Source organism: Salvelinus fontinalis, chromosome 28 (genome assembly GCF_029448725.1).
Source record: "Salvelinus fontinalis isolate EN_2023a chromosome 28, ASM2944872v1, whole genome shotgun sequence".
Taxonomy (NCBI): domain Eukaryota; kingdom Metazoa; phylum Chordata; class Actinopteri; order Salmoniformes; family Salmonidae; genus Salvelinus; species Salvelinus fontinalis.
The window spans coordinates 1,996,380-2,016,646 of NC_074692.1; the positions used below are offsets into that span (position 1 = coordinate 1,996,380).

Consider the following 20,267-nt stretch of genomic DNA (forward strand, 5'->3'; position numbering starts at 1 on the left):
TAGCTACCTGGCACTCCTTAGTGGGCTCAACCGGTTTCTAAATGACCCACCCAACGGTCGCAGCTGGTGCCTTGTAAAGGATACTAAAATTACCACCTCGAATCATGTATTTCTGGTGAATATCAAACAGCTAAGAAGGCAAGGAAAATATATCACAAACAGCCACCCTCCCATCACCGATAAGGACATGGTCCAGCTCCAAAACTCACAGGCTCTGAATCCCGGTACACCAAAGGGTCTGGTTCAGAAAGTGTGGTTCGACCTCCAGTTACATCTGGGTCGAAGAGGAGAACAGGCAACTTTAGCCCAACTCATCCTTCGTAAAAACAGACGAGAACGGTCTAATGTATGTTGTTCATAGCCTGTTTGTTATTTCTAAGTCGCACTCGTAATAAGGCTTCTGGAAAACAATATTATAACACATTCTCTCCCTCTCAGATACGCCACACTCGAATATAACAAGGCCACAAAGAATCCTCTGGACCCAAGGGAGAGGGGCACACAGTCAAAGAGGGGATTCATGTTCGAGCAGCCAGGGAACCCACTATGCCCGGTGACATCACTAGAGAAATATCTATCGAAATGTCCGGAGAACGCCCTTGCATTGAATCTCCACCCAAGGAGAGGAGAGTGTATCGGGACTCGATCTTGTACAATCAGAGCCGATGGGCGTGAATTATCTGGCAGCACTTCTACCCAAGATCTGCAGGGCAGCGGAATATGGAACGCCGTTTGGGTCTTAAAGCGCGTGGTCAAAACACAATATTTTTAATGGTACGCGTTTAAAGTAAACAGGTGCAGGGGCTAAATTAACGGCTACACGTGTAAAATAAGCGCGTGCAAATTTGCTTACAGGTGGTACACCATGTGCTAAATAAACGGCTTCAAGCGGTCCTGCACACGTCAGGTTAACGCCTACAGCTGCTAAATATATACCGACACACGTTAATTTAACGCGTTCTTTAATATGCTAATTTTACTAGCCAATTTCCCTAGCTCTTCCTTTCAACCAGATTTCACAGTTTGAAGGAACTTCCTTTTCCACTGCAAGCAGAGTTTGAAACTTTACAAGGTAACGGTTTTGTCTTTGAAATTAGTTTAACTGAATCGTAAAGTCGATCAGCTATTTTACAGTGGAAGGATCTGTTTGTCATCACTGGCTATAAAATGCAGCTAACATTAATCTAGCACCAGGATCAGCAGTGCTTAGCATAAGCTAAATCAGACACTTGCTAGGTAATTTAGCTAACGTCGGTAGCCTCGAACCCCGGCCATATTATATCATATAGTTAGCCTCAAACGTTGCCCGGTCATACTGCTAGCCGCAGTGAACTGTACCGTCTTGTGTTTTATTAAAAGCCCTGCTGAAAAAAACATGTAAACTATAACCGCCACGGAAACACATTGGACTGTGTTAATACTATCAAGGTAAATTACATACTAGCAAGATTCTTGCTTGAATGCAGGGCCAGGCATACATAGATTAGACAGATGCTCAAAATGGAGATGCTCAAAATCTTGGTAGTTCTCGATTTTTGGACTATTGACTTTATTTTGCTTTATCATTGACGGAAGACAAGCTACCTAAATGTGACTTATCGGCTAGTACTGAAGCAGGACGTTTTTAGCCCAAAGCCTTGTATTTAAGCAAAACAACAACTTAAGGTAGGCAACTTCTTCAGCCTGACTGGCTTTCATTTAAATGCTAGCGTTAGCCGCGCTAGCATGAAGACACAGAAAAGCTCACAAAGCAAATTTGGCTAGTGACAACCTTGTAAAACCTTTAACGTCTAACGTTACATGTCAGCTTTCAAACAGTAGACTTTAATGTGCACGTTCACTTTTTGAATATTTATATTCCATCAAAGCTTATTAGGGTAAAATAACTTCAGGCATATACCCAGTACTGGTTCAAAAGGAATAGGGTTCCCTTTCCTTCCGCTTTATTTTCACACAATTGTGTCTTGCAGAAGGGAACCACGAAGTGGAGCGGGCAAGGGGGAGGCTGATAAAGCAGCAGAGAAGACCTGATTCATCAAGTATCAATTAATTCTGGTGATTCTCACCTGGTTGGCATGCATGCACAACATAAGGTATGCAACATTAAGCCCAATCACATAATGTTATTAAAACATGTATCCTAATTTAGTCACGCAACGTTTGTCAGTTGTGTTAATGTTATGAATTACAAACAATCTATGGTTTTTGGAGTCAATGAATCAATTGAAAGTGACTACAATTAGACATTTTTAAACTGTGCCAGTAAGGATGACAAAGTAATCTGCTCTTATGGTTCTGTTTACATTTTTTTACAGACATTTCAATCTGACACTCTTGTTAATGTTTGACGTCGGGCAAAACGTCTTCAGCCACCATAAGACGGGAGAGCCGGCTGGTTGGCATTTGACTGCAGTGTCTGTACCAGTCAACGACATTAGGTCCCCATGACATCGAAGCTTTTTAACCAGCTCCACTGCAGCCCAGTCGATATCGTTTAAAAAAAGCTGGAACAATAGATAGTGTAGCACAATGTACAACTCCAGTATGCCCATTGTCCCACCAAATGTCAATTATACATTTTTACATAAGTCAGAGTGCATTTTATAGCTCTGCTTTCAACGCCATCCTGGCCCACAAACTGGTTAGCAGACTCAGGGCTCTGGGTGTAAATCCTGTAATAACAAATTAGATTTTTTACATTATCATAAGAATGTGTATCCCCAGAATGGACCCGACACTACCATGGTACACATGAGTACATGAAGGAGCTGTGGAACCTGACATAATGGAATAGGACAACAGTCTCAGCGTAAACAAAACAAAGTAGATGGTGATACTTCACCCTTCTACTGTACATTGGCATGGAGATGATCAGCAGCTTCAAGTTCCTGGGCACCCCGATACCCTTTTCAGTCCTCAGTTACTTCACTCAAATCCCATGCTTCTCCACTACCCTCAAACTTGTTGCACCACGACCTATGAACCAACTACAGTGTCTTTTATTGCCATTACACGTGTAAATTAAACATCCATATTTACAGTAAGATTTATGGTAACAGTCCCTTGACATACATGACTTAACTACTTTGCATAATGCTCAGTTTACCCACAAATCATACATTTATTAAAGTTGCATTATGTATTACTGTGTCCAATTGAGTCATTCTTGATTCTGGAATGTTTTTGAAAGCTTTCACTACACAACTTTTTTTGCTGATATGAATTATTTTGTATGATAGCGGGGTGAACAGGCAGTGGCTGCAGTATTCCGAACTTACTAGGTAGTCATGCAATAAACGTTTTGGATAATTCCCCTTAAATTAATTATTCAAATCAAATTGTATTTGTCACGTGCCAAATACAACAGGGAAATGCTTACTTTTACAAGCCCTTAACCAACAATGCAGTTAAAAAAATATATATTATTAAAGAGCATCAGTAAAATAACAATAGCAAGGCTCTATACAGGGGATACCGGTACAGAGAATGTGCAGGCACTTGTTAGTCAAGTTAATATATACATGTAGGTAGAGATATGAAAGTGATTATGCATAGATAGTATCAGCAAATAGTCTGGGTAGCCATTTGATTAGATGTTCAGTAGTCTTACGGCTTGGAGTAAGAATCTGTTCAGAAGCCTCTTGGACCTAGACTTGGTGCTCCGGTACCGCTTGCCGTGCGGTAGTAGCGAGAACTATAGCTGTGGCTCCACTGGCAATCCCAGCCTAGGAATGCTGAAGCCCCCTAAGTGCAAATGAAAACCGTCATGGTTAAAGGGTATGTGTTCCCCCTGAAAAAAGGGAAAGGGGGGCATTAAAGTCCATAAGTAAGACTTGTTGGAGAACACAATACTCTTAAGTGAAAGTAGTTTGGGACTTAATTTATCTATTACATTCTTAGGGGGCCCATGGAAGAATAAGGCTATAAAATGCTGTCCCACAGTTGCGAGAGTGATTAGGTGATGTTTATCTGATGTGGGCCGTGTTACTTCAATGATCATGGTTTTGCATCTAACCTTCCACCTCCAGAAGCCAGTCCCTCCAGAAACATATGACTCTTCTCTCTATTGCTCTTTGATTGGTACCAGGTGGGGAGCGCTCTGCTTTAAAAGAGAGAAGCTATGTCTTTGGCCAAAAGAGGTTTCTCAGCGTAGATGAAAACCTCTCTGAAGAGGCTTGAGTGTCTATTCATGCAAGGCAGGAGACCTAGACACTCTGAATCTATAAAGTAAAAAAGTCAATGAATTTACCATGAAGAATTTAACTAAACTTGAGATTCCTTAGACATATGGAAACTCACTACTCAAGAGCATCCCATATCCTGCTTTCTAAGTAGAAGTTTGTGGCTGACTCCACTAGGGCATCCCTCTCCTATGTACGAATGTATCGCACTGGACCCAGCATGACCACTTCCTGTGCCTCGTCAACAGTTTGTGCTAACTGGATCGTACATTGTTTATGGAACTGTGTTTTGGGACAAATTAGCAAAACAATAAACTGATTATCACTACCCTTAAAAATGATCGACTGCCAACAAAAGGAAACCAAATCCACGTGGAAAAGTATTCATGAAATACAACCCAATTTTTTCCCAAACTTAGTGCAAATTAACAGTAACGTAACATCCATCACAGTATAAAGTCACTTACCTTCAACTTCTCTCTGAAGTCATATTCCACAATTTCTTTCAGTTCTGGCACAGGAGGTTGTAGGCCACACACTTGCCTGTATTGCCTCAATGTGGCTCTACACCCGCATGTACCAGACAGCAATCATGCGACCCACCTGCTTTTATATGCCATCATAGAGTACTGTCACACAGAAGACAAACTGTAAATAAAGGACACATTATACAAAAATCAAATATTACTCAAGTCATATTATTGCATTAACAAATGTGTTTTTGTTGGTGTAAAAGTGTAACTCATCTTGAGAGTTGCAAGAAAGGCATTTTTTGCCAATCAGGTCCCTCAAATATTGCAGAGGAATGGATGGCACTCATTAGCAGCCAGAGAAATTCTTGAGGGACCACTCTCATCAGCTGCTCCTTTTCCGTCAGCATCCCTAAAAACCATGTCTATTTTTGCCTCAGGATTGAAGCGGGCTCTTAAAGCCTCGCACAATCATAAACGCTGTCCCTCATCACGTTAATTTGGTTGGCATCTCATTAACTTCTGCAGTGTTTGGAGGTCAACACTAAAAGAGACATTCAGAATAACAAATCTCAGATACTTCCCACAATTCATCTGTAATAAGACATTTAATTATTTACAGGGATGACTTACTCATTCTCATCACAAACATCAACATCTGGAGGGAACACCATATCTGGAGACAGCATTCATGAAGCAATCCATTACAGTACTGCTGCTATTGTTGCTGGAAGCACGGAGAAACAACGAGATGGCTGTACCCATCAATGCCACCATGTATGACGATCCTCCACCTAAATCAGAAAATAAAGCACTGGTTGATACAAAAGCTGAAGATACATTAAATATACAAACATCACCATCCTCCTTTACCACTTAAATGCTGCATCAGGTTCCTGCAGAATATAACAAAGCAGCAGACCAAATATTACATTAACATCCAAAATGTGGAACAATGTTAATGAACAATCTACCGCGGATCACAACTATAAGTACTTCTGTTAGCCCTCTAAAGGCCACAACAAGGGTTTGTTCGAGACTGTTTCCTGCAGCGGAAGATGTGTGATTACAATATCTACTTAATTGGAAAAATAACCACGTTTATCTTGATGAGTCAAGAGGACACTCTCCTGTTCACAATTAGGCACAAATACTTTGCTCCAACTGTTTTTGCCTCCGTATGTCCTCAATATAAGCATGTTGTTAATTTCATGATGCAGATATTCTATCAATCACTGAAGTAGCAGAAACACAAAACAATTATCCACATGAGTAACATATGGTATCAAGGGCCATTGCTTACTGAACTGTTAGTTGTTGATGATGAACAAGTTGATGATGAACAAGTTGATGATGAACAATTTGAGATGTTACAATGTACAACTTCTCAGTGATATAGATAAGTGTCTATAACAAAGATACCTTATCAGTTTGTGGTGTCCATCAAGGTGCCATAACGAGTTTGGTCCAGCAACACGGCATGACCTATGCAGCCTCTGCGACATGGCTCGGAGGGCAGCCGCCCTCAGGTTAACACAAAGCATGCTGTCCTTCACTCTGTGTCTGCACCCAGAGCCCTTAATTGTGATATAACAGCCTCCGGTCCACGTTTGTCGTTCCCAGCCTCCAAGTCCTTCAGCTTTTCATCCAGAGCCAAGTCTGACATGTCAGAATATAACGGTGACAGATTAAAGTGTCTGGAGAAAAAAAAAGTAACAATGGACAGAGATGAGGTAATGCATATCATCATAATCATTTTAAAGTCCTGTCTTGATTATAGTCATTCTAAAATTGTTTGATTGGTAAGAAACTGGAAACCATGCAGCTAAAGTCTGTAGTTTATAGCATTACTCCCAAGCACAACTGACCTTAGACGACAGTTGACTGTCGATCGGGACACATGTAGAATATCTGCCATCTGAGACACACTGAAAGCACAGGATATCAGAAACCTCAGTTGCTCTTGAGTGATGGCATAACAAGGCACACCTCTAGCTCCTCTCCAAGTCCGAGGAGCCCCGTAACTGGAATTGGCTGTGACAATAATACACTGTGTTTAGGCTACTTAATGTATTGTGACACAGCCCACCCCCGTCGTTCCAAAAACACGTTTAAATTATAGTAACTATCACAGATTGTGGCCAAGTAATATTTTTATAATATTGGATTTTAAAGCCAAGACATAAATAGAAATGTTGACCAAGAATGAATAGAATGAGTATACTAGCTAAATATAAAAATACTCCCTTGGCCTAAACAGACTTACAATATTAGCAACACATAGGCCTAAATTACTTCCACTGCTCTGTGTCGGAGCCTCCAACATAGCCATACACAGATCCGTCCATGTTAGCTAGCAGATCAACTTTATGATTAAGTAATAATAGTATTTAAAAATAATCAACCTTGTTAACGTGGACTGAAGGGCATCAAGTCCAGGATTATTGGAGAGCAGAAGGTGAGTGCATCCATTTAGGGCCTGTTTGCAGCGGATATGCAAGTTCCTTCTCGCCATCTTCAATTGTGGTGTTGTTGCATCAAACTGACTGTACACCGATTTAATGAAAGGAGGAGCTAGGGAAATTGGCTGGTAAAATTAGCATATTAAAGAACGTGTTAAATTAGCATGTGTAGGTGTATTTTTAGCAGCTGTAGGCATTAATTTGACTTATGCAGGACGCTTGCAGCCGTTTATTTAGCACATTTGCACCGCTTATTTGACTCATATAGGCGTTAATTTAGCGCGTGAAGACGTTAATTTAACGCGTGCACGTGTTAATCTAGCGCCTGCACCTGTTTACTTTACACACGTAGCATTAAACATTTTGCGTTTTGACCACGTGCTTTAAGACCCAAACGGCGTTCCATAGCGGAAACTACATACACAAATCACAGCATCAGGACCACACAATCCAGAAACTGGCCAATGGCTGTACCCCTGCACATTGACTCGGTACCGGCTGTACCCCCGCACATTGACTCGGTACCGGTGTTGAGAATCCCCCCCGTTCTTCATTGCTGCGACTTGCTTGCTAGTTGAGATTTCTGCTCTTCACTCCGTTGTCAGTTTAGCCTACATTTCACTGATCTTAGTAGCAGAAAGCAGTTTTCGGGTTGGCTATGAAAGATTAGTGGAATCTGTATGGGTAGCTGGAAAGATAGGATGACTGACCGTGAAGGTGAACAGGTGGTCACGTGTCAAGAATGGATGAGCCTGAGGCAGGAATTCCTTTAACCATAAAGTGGTATATTTACTTAGTCTGTGCTGCATAACAAAGGAAACAAAATAACATGTATCCGATCAAATTTATAATCACAAAGATCATATCATAATCATTCATGATTAACATAATTAGGGTATTCAACAATCCAGTTCATTAAGAAGTCAATAGTAATGATCCGTGAGTCATTTAGGCTCGTAACTATTTATCATATATCATGAAAGAACAGACAGTGAATGGTTATTCAATCTATAAACCCCATTAGTTTGATATCAAAGTCGATCAGTTAGCAAACAATGACGTTTCTCACTTCACCCTTTCAATTGTCTTCATGTGTACATGTCATTAATTTCATATTAACCATATCGATTGCATAATTGGCCTATGAGGATCCGTAGGGCCGTGATCATTGACCATTCACAATATGTTTGAAGCGTGCGCGCCAAGCCGCGCTCCGCGGTAATAACTATAAACAATAACTGATGGCCCACTCTCCCGATCGCAACAGATAGTTCAGATGAAAGGTAACAGAGTCGGTGGATTTACGTGGATTCATGGACGCACAGAACTGCTGGAGCAAACGGAGTTAAGGAAGAGAAAGCAGCGAGATCAGGCGATGGCGTGGGGATGAGATCTGTCGGTCATTGCCACCCTGGCCCAGCTGAGTAAATGGCCATGAATTAAAGGATTATTCCACCAACTCCATGGGCCTTTTCTAAAGGCTACTTGTTTCATGTGTATGTGGCGGTTCTAGCTTGTCCGGAGTCCTGGGCGAACACAAGGCTGAAGCAAGGCAGCAGAAGTAGTAGCAGATATTTCAACCAATGCACAATCCAGGGGAATGTACAGAGATACATGTGACACAATAAGTAGCTATAGCTACGTCACTTATTAACATCAGCTGAAATGAACGTCATGGATTGTCATTCTTTTGTCTGAACAGTGTCCTGAAAAGAAAGCACATTTTTTTCTGCCAGACAAAGTCGCACATCATAAACTCATTGTTATGGCTGTATCCAAATAAATCTTAACTAGAAAACAGCTTAAACAAATGCGCCTACTTTTCAGTTATTCTGGCTGCACTTTTTGACATGACTGTAAATTAGCCGTAGTTGGCTAGTTAACAAGCAAGGGATAAGAACGTTGCCAGTCAGTATGGCAACGGAACGTTGAAAACGTTTGACTGGGTGGCGTCTATAGATACAGAACAAAAAGAACGAACGACTGGGTCGCGTCTATTTATCAAACCTTTATTTTTAATTAACTAGGCAAGTCAGTTAAGAACAAATTCTTATTTACAATGACGGTTTACGTCCCTAGATTTGTGTCGGGACTATATCTTGTGGAAGGATGAAATAATCCGAATAAATTGAGCAATATAACGTTTAATGAAAATATGTCGATCATTTGAATATGTTGGTAACCCGTTGTATAAAAGTGATAATGCCCTCGAAGCCAGTGTTTGTTGTTTGCCCCGTAACAATATATCAAACAAACACCGGCTTCGAGGGCATGATCAGTTAATCATGACATGCGCAAGCAGCTTGCGTACGTCGTGTTTGGTTTAACAGATTGTGCCAGGAAAGTAGGTGTATGAATCTTTTGTTTTTGGGGATATTTTACAACCCCGTACAGTAGGTGGCGGCAATACACTGAGCGGAGTCTGCCAATAAACCTCAAAGAAGAAGCCGGCGTACGTTATACCTGCTCCTTTCGCCGTTAGCTGAAAATCCCGTTTGAGCATATCGAAAAATAAATTGACCGCAGGTTCAAGTCACTAATGTATTACTTAAGTGTAACCGGCGCATATTGTATTTATTTTTAAAGAGGATAGCTAACTGTTCTGTTGTAATAGGCATTACACATACGTTAGCTAGCCTGCTATTTGCTAAGTAAGCTAATAGCTAGCAAGGTTCTAAGGTTTTGAATCACATGCGCGAGTAGTTCAACTAGCAAGTTGACGTTAGCGGTCATTAAAAAAAAGCTATCTAGCTCGTTAACTCACCCTAATATTATATTTTCATCATTTGGTTGCAGTGTATAGTGTTTTTGAGATATTAGGAGTACACCGCAAACGTTGTCGTTTATGGGATAATGTCAATGAAGCAGGCCGGTGGTAATCGCAAACCCGGCGGTGGTGCTGCCGCTGGGGCCGGACGACAGAATTTGGGCAGGTCGGTGATTTATTCAGTCGACATTTTAGTTAGCAAATATAATGCCACCGTTTGAGAATTAACATAAGCTTATTATGCTCTTAGTTACAAGAGCTGACATTTCCGCGATAAACGTCAAACGTGTGTTATGTGAATGCACATTTCAGTGGGGCCTGACAGCTTGTTGGTGGTCAAGTTTTTAGCCAGCCAGCTAGCAAGTTAGGCCTACGAATCATGCTGACACAATCCAGCAGTATTGCGGTACTTAGTTATTTTGGTAGCTCCATCTGTTTGTTAGTAGCTAACGAGTATTGAGAACATTAGTAAACTAGCAGTGGTTGCTGGTTTGTGTCCATTGTCAATTGCTTCACAGGATAACCCTGTGACAAGAGGATGCATATACAGCAACTAATCAAACGTATATACTACATAACTAGCTTCTTCACTAGATTTAGGCTACGTTAGCCAACTACCATTAATTCATGCCATTGTATCAGCATCAAATGGTATTATTGGATAAGTCGACTAATTCTAGCTACCAATTTGTAAGCCAGGGGTGTATTCATTACGTTAACCGTTTCCTCCTTTTTACTTCTGGTTCTGAAATGGTAAACGAAACTGGGCGGGACCTACCTGATTTTGTCCAATAGAAACTGTTGTTTTAGTTTGTTTTGAGTAAATGGTTTGTTGCAAAACGTTTTGCAACAGAATCAGTAATGTGATATTATACTGAACAAAACTATAAAATGCAACATGTAGTGTTGGTCCCATGTGTCATGAGCTGAAATAAAGGGTCCCAGAAATGTTCCGTCTATACAAAATCTTCTAAAATTTTGTGCACAAATTAGTTTACATCCCTATTAGTAACATATCTCCTTTGCCAAGATAATCCATCCACCTGACATTATATGCTGGGGACAATAAAATGCCACTAAAATGTACAGTTTTGTCACAACACAATGCCAAAGATGTCTCAAGTTTGTCCACCAGAGCTGTTAGAGAATTGAATGTTAATTTCTCTACCATAAGCTGCCTCCAACATTGTTTTAGAGAATTTGGCAGTACGTCCAACCTGCCTCAACTAAAGACCACGTGTAACCACGCCAGCCTAGGACCTCAAATCCGGCTTCTTCGCTTGTGGGATGGTTTGAGACCAGCCACGAGGACAGCTGATGAAACAAGACTATTTCTGTCTGTAATAAAGCCATTTTTTGGGGAAAAACTCAATCCGATTGGCTGGGCCTGGCTTCCATGTGGTTGGGCCCTTGCCCAATCATGTGAAATCAATAGATTAGAGCCTAATTTATTTTAATTGACTGATTACATTATTTGAACCAAATCAGTAAATTTTTTGCATATTGGGTTTATATTTTTGTTCAGTATATGTTTTCATACTGGGTGTTACAAGAAAGCCCTATACATACACTGCCATTGATTTTTAAACTAACCTATGCTTGGTGATGCCGCCTTTGTTCTCGATTTGGTAAAAAAAGTATCTTCGAAATGTCCTTGGTTCAACAAAAACACAATGGTATGAAATCCATGTTTTGTACAGAGTGAGAAATGCTTCTTGCATGTGGGTAGATATGTTTTGTTTGCACTGTGTGACGTGCTGTCATCTACCGTGCATGTAAAGTATTCAGACCCATTGACTTTTTCAACATTTTGTTACATTACAGCCTTTTTCTAAAATGGATAAAATAAAATCCTCAGGAATCTACACACAATACCCCATAATGACAAAGCGAAAACAGGTTTAGAAATTGGCAAATTTGTAAAAACATTTATACAGATATTTAAATAAGGTTCAGACCCTTTGCTATTAAATTTGAAATTTAGCTCAGGTGCATCCTGGTTCCATTGATCATCCTTGAGATGTTTCTACAGCTTGATTGGAGTCCACCTGTGGTAAATCCAATTGTCTATATAAGGTCCCACAGTTGACAGAGTGAAAGACCCAACCCATGAGGCCAAAGAATTGTCCGTAGAGCTCCGAGACAGGATTGGGTCAAGGCACAGATCTGGGGATGGGTACCAAAACATTCCTGCAGCATTGAATGCCCCCAAGAACACAGTGGCCTCCATCATTCTTAAATGGAAGCAGTTTGGAACCACCAAGACTCGAGAGCTGGCCACCCAGCCAAACTGAGCAATCGGGGGAGAAGGGCTTTGGTCAGGGAGGTGACCAAGAACCCGATGGTCACCGACAGAGCTCTAGAGTTCCTCTGTGGAGATGGGAGAATCTTCCAGAAAGACAACCATCTCTGCAGCACTCCACCAAATCAGGCCTTTATGGTAGAGTGGCCAGACAGAATCCACTCCTCAGTAAAAGGCACATGACAGCCTGCTTGGAGTTTGCCAAAAGTCACCTAAAGACTCAGACCATGAGAAACAAGATTCTCTGGTCTGATTAAACCAAGCGTCACGTCTGGAGGAAACCTGGCACCATTCCTACGGTGAACCATGGTGGTGGCAACATCATGCTGGGGGATGTTTTTCAGTGGCAGGGACAGGGAGACTAGTCAGGATCAAGGGATATGAATGGAGTAAAGTACAGAGAGATCCTTGATGAAAACCTGCTCCAGAGTGCTCAGAACCTCAGACTTGGGTAAAGGTTCACCTTCGAACAGGGCAATGACCCTAAGCACTCAGTCAAAACAAAGCAGGAGTGGCTTCGGGACAAGTCTCTGAATGCCCTTGATTGGCCCAGCCAGAGCCTGGACTTAAACCTGATCGAACATCGCTGGTGAGACCTGAAAATATCTCTGCTGCAATGCTCCCCATCCAGCCTGACAGAGCTTGAGGAACTGCAGAGAGGAATAGGAGAAACTCCAAATACAGGTGTGCCATGCTTGTAGTGTCATACCCAAGAAGACTCAAGGTTGTAACTGCTGCCGAAGGTGCTGCAACAAAGTACTAAGTAAAGTGTCTAAATACGTATAAATGTGTTTCAGTTTATAAGTAGACCAGATCTAGCTGCTATCACGTTGGTGTCTACTGAAGGGTTGGTTGTTTAACAAAACCGAAGTGTGCTCAACTATGGGGCAAAACAGACTGGGCTGGCTTCGATGGTTTCCAACATGTAAACTATATTTCTCCAATGTTTATTGAAAACATAAATACATTTGCACAATGAGAACATCTTTCATACATTGTTAGTTAGCTAGCGATTTTAGCCATATTAGCATTGACATGAAATCAGTCAAACACCCCAAAACAAGACCTGGTATCAAGAACAAGATGAATCTAGCTGAAATCACTCACAATTTTCTACGTGGCAGTTTGTCAATGTTGATAGTTATCTGGCCATCCAGAATAACATCAACTCATGGACTAATGCCCCATTGAAGCGTGCGCATAATTTGACGTTGTTAGCTAGCCCATCTATGGAATAGCCACCCCGTTAAGCAGACAGCAACTGATACATTTTTTTCAATGGTTAATGGCCTTAGTGAACTGTCTTCATTTATCCACCATCTTTGGCGCAACGCTTCAGGGGTCCGGAACATGATTACAAATAATTTGTAGACTGCAAATTGAACGCAAAAATCCCAAACAGATATTTGACTAAAACAATCATTTCAAACCTTGCTTACATTTGTATACAAACACATATGTCTCTATTATGCATGGTAATACGTTGGAACAGATTTCCAAAATTCTTATCACTTCGAGCCGATTTACTGGTTTTTACACTCTTATGTCCAATAGAAAACTTGAGGGGCCTAATAAAATGTGGCCCGCTAGTTGGGGAACCCTGTTGTATCGTCTTTGATGTGGCCGCATCATCTGGAAATAGTTCCTGCAAATATGTTGGGAAATGCAAGTTGTCTGGCAGCTAAAATGGTGAGGGAACTTCACTCTGTACAAAATGTGGATTTAATATCTTACCGAGTTTTCACTGGATTTTGTAGAACCAACTGCAACTGGTCACCGAATCGGGAACGTTGAAAAATGTATTGCGAGGCTTTTCATTAGCGAACCTCTAACACGGGTGTCAATCTTGTCCCACGGAGGGCTTAGAGTCTGTGGGTTTTGTTTTTAAGACCTTGACAATCAGGTGAGGGGAGTTCCTTACTAATTAGTGACCTTAATTCCTCAAGTACAAGGGTGGAGCAAAACGCAGCGAACGCTCGGCCTATGTGGCCAAATGAGTTTGACACGTACTCTAACGGGTATGGAGAATCACAAATCCCGTTACCAATTATGTAGCAAGGCTATGTTAGGATACCACCACCTTTCTACGCAACGTTTTGCTTTTACATCTTGTTGCAAGATGGAGGCTTTGGCACCGACAATTGAAGGTAAAAATTGCCTAGCTACCTTCAATAGCTTCCTACCTTTTTGTTGTGAAGTCACAATCACAGCAATAGTGTTGCAATCATTTTGACGTTGTAATAGAAGTGGGTGCGAGTAAGGAGGGGTGCGAGTAAGGAGGGGGGCGGGGCGGCCAGGGGGTTTGGGTCAAAGAGACAGACGACGGGCTTTCAACCTTGGTGTTGTCGCTGTTGCTTATGTAAAATTGTGCCCTTGAAAGATGACATTTGTAAAAACTACCGTTAACCCGATGGGCTTGATTTCAGCAGCATTTCAGTCTTTTGATAGTAAACTATTGGCAGGACTACAGTGCGCGTTTCATTGGAGTCCAGACCCATGCATATAATATACAATGAAGCTCTCATCATATGAGCTGGGGGGGTCTAGCATGAATGTAATTCAAGTCACATATTTCCTAATCCAAAAGGAAATTGTGTGTTTGTTGTAAAGTGAATTAACCACTGCACACCTAGTGAGCAGGCCATATTTCTATTTGAAACTTGCCCTAATGACAATGATATTGACCATTATTTTTGGCTTTATTCAGGGGACGGCATAGTGGCAAAGGTACTTCGGCAGCAGTAAGTTAAGTTTAATAATTTATTACATTTTTCTAACCCATTATTTGTATTGGGCAGGTGAAGTTGGAATATCGCCTAGATTGTGAAATTGAACGGTATTTTATTTACTATTGGTTTCTTTCCTAATGAGAGAGAAAAAAAAGCACACTGGTACATACTCAGTTGCTTGGTTTGTCACAGGCTTTGTCCACAATGAGTGCAGATGTTTCCTTTGGCGTTATTTTGTTTTGGGCTCTCAGGTTTGAATTGTATGATACATTTTTTTTTTGTCTTTCAGGTTGTCTTCAACGGTGTATATGCAAACATGAGGATGGTCCATGTCTTGACATCAGTAGTGGTATGTTCCCTCCTGTTCTTATTATTCTTAGCTACCCCCATCACTTTATGCATGATCAAGGCTGGAATAACTAAACTAATTGAGGACATATTTCCATAGACAGAGGTAGCATAGCAAGCTATATATGGAAGCTGTCCCCACTCCTCATAGCAGGGGAAATACTGGACATAGTTTTAGTTAATGGTCGCTGGAATCCTTATGACAGCACGCTACAAGAGCTGTCTGGTCACGGAAGGGGTAACATGGAGTCAAAAAAGTATTGTATTGCATATCAAGCAAGCAATAGTCACATGTTTGTCCACAAAATCTGCACGTGCGATAATTACGCCATGTGTGAATGACAGATACATTTGAAAGAACAGAGGCATCTGTTTTTCGGAGTGAATTTGCAATGAATGAATTATTCAGCTTTTTATCTGCATGTTTTTCTAAACTCATTGTTTTAAAGCGATTCTCTCATACTTTTGTATACTTTTCAGTTAGTAGTTCTGAAAGTAACGCTCATGAAACAAAAGGGTCCCCGAAAATTGCGTACTACATCACATACAGTTGAAGTCGGAAGTTTACATACACCTTAGCCAAATACATTAACTCAGTTTCACAATTCCTGACATTTAATCCTAGTTAAAACCCCTGTCTTAGGTCAGTTAGGATCACCACTTTATTTTCAGAATGTACTATTATTCTGACATTTCAGTGATTTCAGCTTTCTTTCATCACATTCCCAGTGGGTCAGAAGTTTACATGCACTCAATTAGTATTTGGTAGCATTGCCTTTAAATTGTTTAACTAGGGTTAAATGTTTTGAATAGCCTTCAACAAGCTTCCTACAATAAGTTGGGTGAATTTTGGCCCATTCCTCCTGATAGAGCTGGTGCAACAGAGTCAGGTTTGTAGGCCTCTTTGCTCACACACGTCTTTTCAGTTCTGCCCACAAATGTTCTATATGATTGAGGTCAGGGCTTTGTGATGGCCACTCCAATACCTTGACTTTGTTGTCCTTAAGCCATTTTTCCACATCTTTGGAAGTATGCTTGGGGTCATTGTCCATTTGGAAGACCCATTTGCGACCAAGCTTTAACTTCCTGACGGATTTCTTGAGATGCTGCTTCAATATATCCACATACATTTCCTATATCATGATGCCATCTATTTTGTGAAATGCACCAGTCCCTCCTGCAGCAAAGCACCCACACAACATGATGCTGCCACCCCGTCCCCCTTGTTCCTCCAAACATAACGATGGTCATTATGGCCAAACAGTTCTATTTTTATTTCATCAGACCAGAGGACATTTCTACAAAAAGTACAATCTTTGTCCCCATGTGCAGTTGCAAACCGTAGTCTGGCTTTTTTATGGCGGTTTTGGAGCAGTGGCTTCTTCCTTGCTGAGCGGCCTTTCAGGTTATGTCGATATAGGACTTGTTTTACTGTGGATATAGATACTTTTGTACCCGTTTCCTCCAGCATCTTCACAAGGTCCTTTGCTGTTGTTCTGGGATTGATTTGAACTTTTCGCACCAAAGTACTTCCTCTCTAGCAGACACAACTTATCTCCTTCCTGAGCGGTATGATGGATGCGTGGTCCCATGGTGTTTATACTTGCGTACTATTGTTTGTACAGATGAACGTGGTACCTTCAGGCGTTTGGAAATTGCTCCCAAGGATGAACCAGACTTGGAGATCTACACTTTTTTCCCCCCCTGAAGTCCTGGCTGATTTCTTTTGATTTTCCCATGATGTCAAGCAAAGAGGCACTGAGTTTGAAGGTAGGCCTTAATACAGGGGTGTCAAACTCATTCCACGGAGGGCCTTGTGTCTGCAGGTTTTTGGTCTTTCCTTTCAATAAAGCCCTAGACAACCAGGTGTGGGGAGTTCCTAACTAATTAGTGATGTTAATTCATCAATCAAGTACAAGGGTGGAGCGAAAACCCGCAGACACTCGGCCCTCCGTGGAATGAGTTTGACACCTGTGCCTTAATACATCCACAGGTACACCTCCAATTTACTCAATTGATGTCAATTAGCCTATCAGAAGCTTCTACAGCCATGACATAATTTTCTGGAATTTTCCAAGCTGGTTAAAGGCATAGTCAACTTAGTGTATGTAAACTTCTGACCCACTGGAATTGTGATACAGTGAAATAATGGCAAACAATTGTTGATAAAAACTGCTTGTGTCATGCACAAAGTAGATGTCTTAACCGACTTGCCAAAACTATAGTTTGTTAACAAGAAACTTGGAGTGGTTGAAAAACAAGTTAATGACTCCAACGTAAGTGAATGTAAACTTCCGACTTCAACTGTATGTGCACCACGTTATTGCTCTCGTTCTCACTCTGCTGTATGTGCGCATCTTGCTAGCTGTGTGGGGCTAAAGCTTATTGGCTGGAATTCAAATTGCTAGGGGGGTGGCCCAGGTGGGGGGAAAATATAGGGAAAATAATGCTTCTAGTAACAGCTTCTACAGCTTCTAGTAAACAGCTTTCAAACTATTGATTTGTGGCTAATTGAGGTAAGACTAATTCTGCTCATAGATTATGCGTGTATGAACTAGGGCTGGGAGACATGGCCAAATATCATATTGTTCCCATTTTTGAATATTTGATTTTTTTTTTAATTATAAAAGTTCTAAATATTTTTTGCATGACCCAAGGATGGCAACCAATGATATATATATATATATATATATATAACCCTGGATTGTTGATGCTATGTTTTGGCCAATGACAGGTTTTGAAGCCAGCGGTTGGCCATATTGGCTCTCCTCAGAAAAACAATATGGAGTTCTACAGTATTTCAAGGACAAAATTAAATGTTTAAGTATTTCTTTGTGGTAGTGGTGACAGTAACTTCAGTGCTTTCTAAAAAATGTTTGCTTTGCTCACATAATGTAATTTAAAAGTATGCTTTAATGTGTCTAATGTAATAGACATGGAAAAAAACAAGTAGACATGAGTAAATTCATTTCTATAGCTTCCAAAATATTTTTTTTACAAGGGTGGGGGGTGTGCCAAGATGGAGGCGCGGTGGCTTCAAAATAGTGCCCCCCTTCAGGCATCTGTATATATAAATCATTTGGTGGCAACACAGTCAATGAGGCTTTGTCCATTCTAATTGTTAAAAACTGTTCAATGAAACTTTAACCAAAATTTGGAATATAGTGGACACTGAATATAGTGTTTAACGTGACATAAAATGAAAAAGCCAGGGAGAGGTTGTGACAGGGTAGGAACCAAAGTGTTGGTCAGTGTTTCCCAGTGGACACTAATGTTACATTAAATGTCTCATTGTTGCTAAAATATTAATGCTTTCCCTATTCCTCTTCGATTTAGAATATACCATTTCACAAACGGATTAGGCATACACCAGTACTGGTATCGGGATATATTAGCTAGCTACCTTTGCTCTGACTAAGTACATTTAGCCAGCTAACTAGCGATTAGCATTAGTGGCTAACAAGATTTATTTTAAACAACTCGCTAAGAAGACAAACTAGCTGTTTACAGACAGTAACAAACGAATATTGTGCTTACAGAACGCTTGTGGATTTATATTAAGACGCAAAGTGGAAAGCAGCATTGTTTTCACCATCTGCAGCATTGCATCTTCACTGCATTCATTGACCATGCAGACTCACTGTGTGGTTGTTGTGACTCGGGGTGGTAGCAAAGATGGTGGACAAATGAAGATAATTCACTCAGGTCGTTTACCATTGAAAACAAAAGGTCAGTTCCGGTCTACTTAACGGGGTGGGTCTCCCATAGACGCCTATGCAATAGCAGCTGGTATACTTAGTCTGGTCTACTTAGTTCATTTACTTTCATTGAACCAGAAAATAAACAGCGAGTGGGGTGTTTGCTTTCTCTTCCATCTCTGGTGGTAGCGCAATAAACAGCTCTCCTTGAGTGACATGCGGCGGGGCTTGGTGTTTGGAAGGAGAGAGGGAAATGGACATTATTGCACAGGACGGAGTGGCATAAGACATTTAACAAACCAAACATTGACATTTCATTATACATGGTAAAGTAAAAACCCAAACCAGCCTGTGCATCAATATCGGTATATAGTCAAATATGGTATACTGCCCAGCCCTAGTATGAACTACACATTGACACATCCAGCCCAATGCGGGAGGTTTAAAAACATACTTACTAGTCAAAGTTATGGAGCATGTCTTTAAAATGTGTTGTTCAGACTGCCAATGGAGTTATTCCTAGCATCAGGGCAAAGGTCATAGTTAAACAGTATAACTCATGTGTATGAAAATAAAGTGTTTTTCTAATTTTCAGGGATCCAAATGCGAACTGAAGGTTAAAAATGGATTGGTTTATGACGGAGTGTTTAAAACATATGGCCCAGAGGTAAGGAGGAGAATCACATAAAACAATGGCAACTCTTCAACATTCACCACCACATACTGCTCTGTCCTTTTTCCTATTAGGTGACAAGTCAATTAATTGTTGTGGCTGGAGCAGTGTTCTATAACCTGAGGTCCAGCATATTCAATCTTTCTTGGTAATAAAAAAAAAGGAGGCTTACACACAAAAAAAACTGGACCTTAAGCCCTATTCGGATGGGATAAGTTTTACTGGGGGAGCTCAGGTAATGTCATTATGTACACAAGCACAAATTACCACATCTGTAATTTTTGTCCTGTTAGAATCTGCCATGTCAGTCATTTGTACTTGGCAGGAAGGTTATCACAGCCCTAAACCTACTGTTTTTCAGCATCTCTGAAGTTCTCTGATAATACTTACAGTATCCTGTGCGAATTGTCATACCTGTGTTTTGAGGGATATTTAGAGTTTAACAAGTGCAGCACCCAGTTTGGGTAAGAAGATGGGAACAAATTGATGCTTAAAACAAGTTGCTATGCACATAGCCTACAGATAAATGATCTGTTTTGTCATATCAACATTCCTAGTGCCATACTTCTCTTTTAAAAGATGAAGGGGACTTGTGCCAATTAATAAATTGCCAAATACAGCAGGTAATTAAATATCT

General features: G+C 40.8%; 1 protein-coding gene and 1 long non-coding RNA gene across 18 annotated transcripts in view; one reads left to right on the forward strand and one right to left on the reverse strand.

Moving 5' to 3' along the window:
* Positions 1–1,904: 1,904 nt before the first annotated feature.
* LOC129825946 (uncharacterized) lies at positions 1,905–14,424 on the reverse strand. 7 transcript variants are annotated; one of them, XR_008754965.1, is made up of 9 exons: positions 14,366–14,424; positions 7,824–7,916; positions 7,057–7,238; positions 6,520–6,685; positions 6,074–6,348; positions 5,285–5,445; positions 4,649–5,195; positions 4,016–4,220; positions 1,905–3,790 (listed from the first exon to the last, which is right to left on the reverse strand). It is a non-coding gene; the product is annotated as an uncharacterized LOC129825946 (long non-coding RNA). The 7 variants fall into 7 exon arrangements; XR_008754967.1 differs by adding an exon at positions 4,300–4,463 and having other exon boundaries at positions 7,057–7,916; XR_008754968.1 differs by having other exon boundaries at positions 6,520–6,579; positions 7,057–7,916.
* Positions 9,514–20,267, forward strand: part of LOC129825942 (ataxin-2-like) — a 29,630-nt gene continuing 18,876 nt past the window's right edge. For 7 of the 11 annotated variants that reach the window (XM_055886086.1, XM_055886092.1, XM_055886087.1 and 4 more), the window contains exons 1-4: positions 9,515–10,046; positions 14,890–14,923; positions 15,201–15,260; positions 19,553–19,624. In XM_055886086.1, the coding sequence (XP_055742061.1) occupies positions 9,967–10,046; positions 14,890–14,923; positions 15,201–15,260; positions 19,553–19,624 (246 nt within the window). In that variant the 5' untranslated portion in view covers positions 9,515–9,966. Of the gene's footprint in view, positions 10,047–12,890; positions 14,330–14,889; positions 14,924–15,200; positions 15,261–16,884; positions 17,030–19,552; positions 19,625–20,267 lie in introns of those variants that run through there. The other 4 variants (XM_055886091.1, XM_055886095.1, XM_055886093.1 and 1 more) reach the window with 4 other exon arrangements.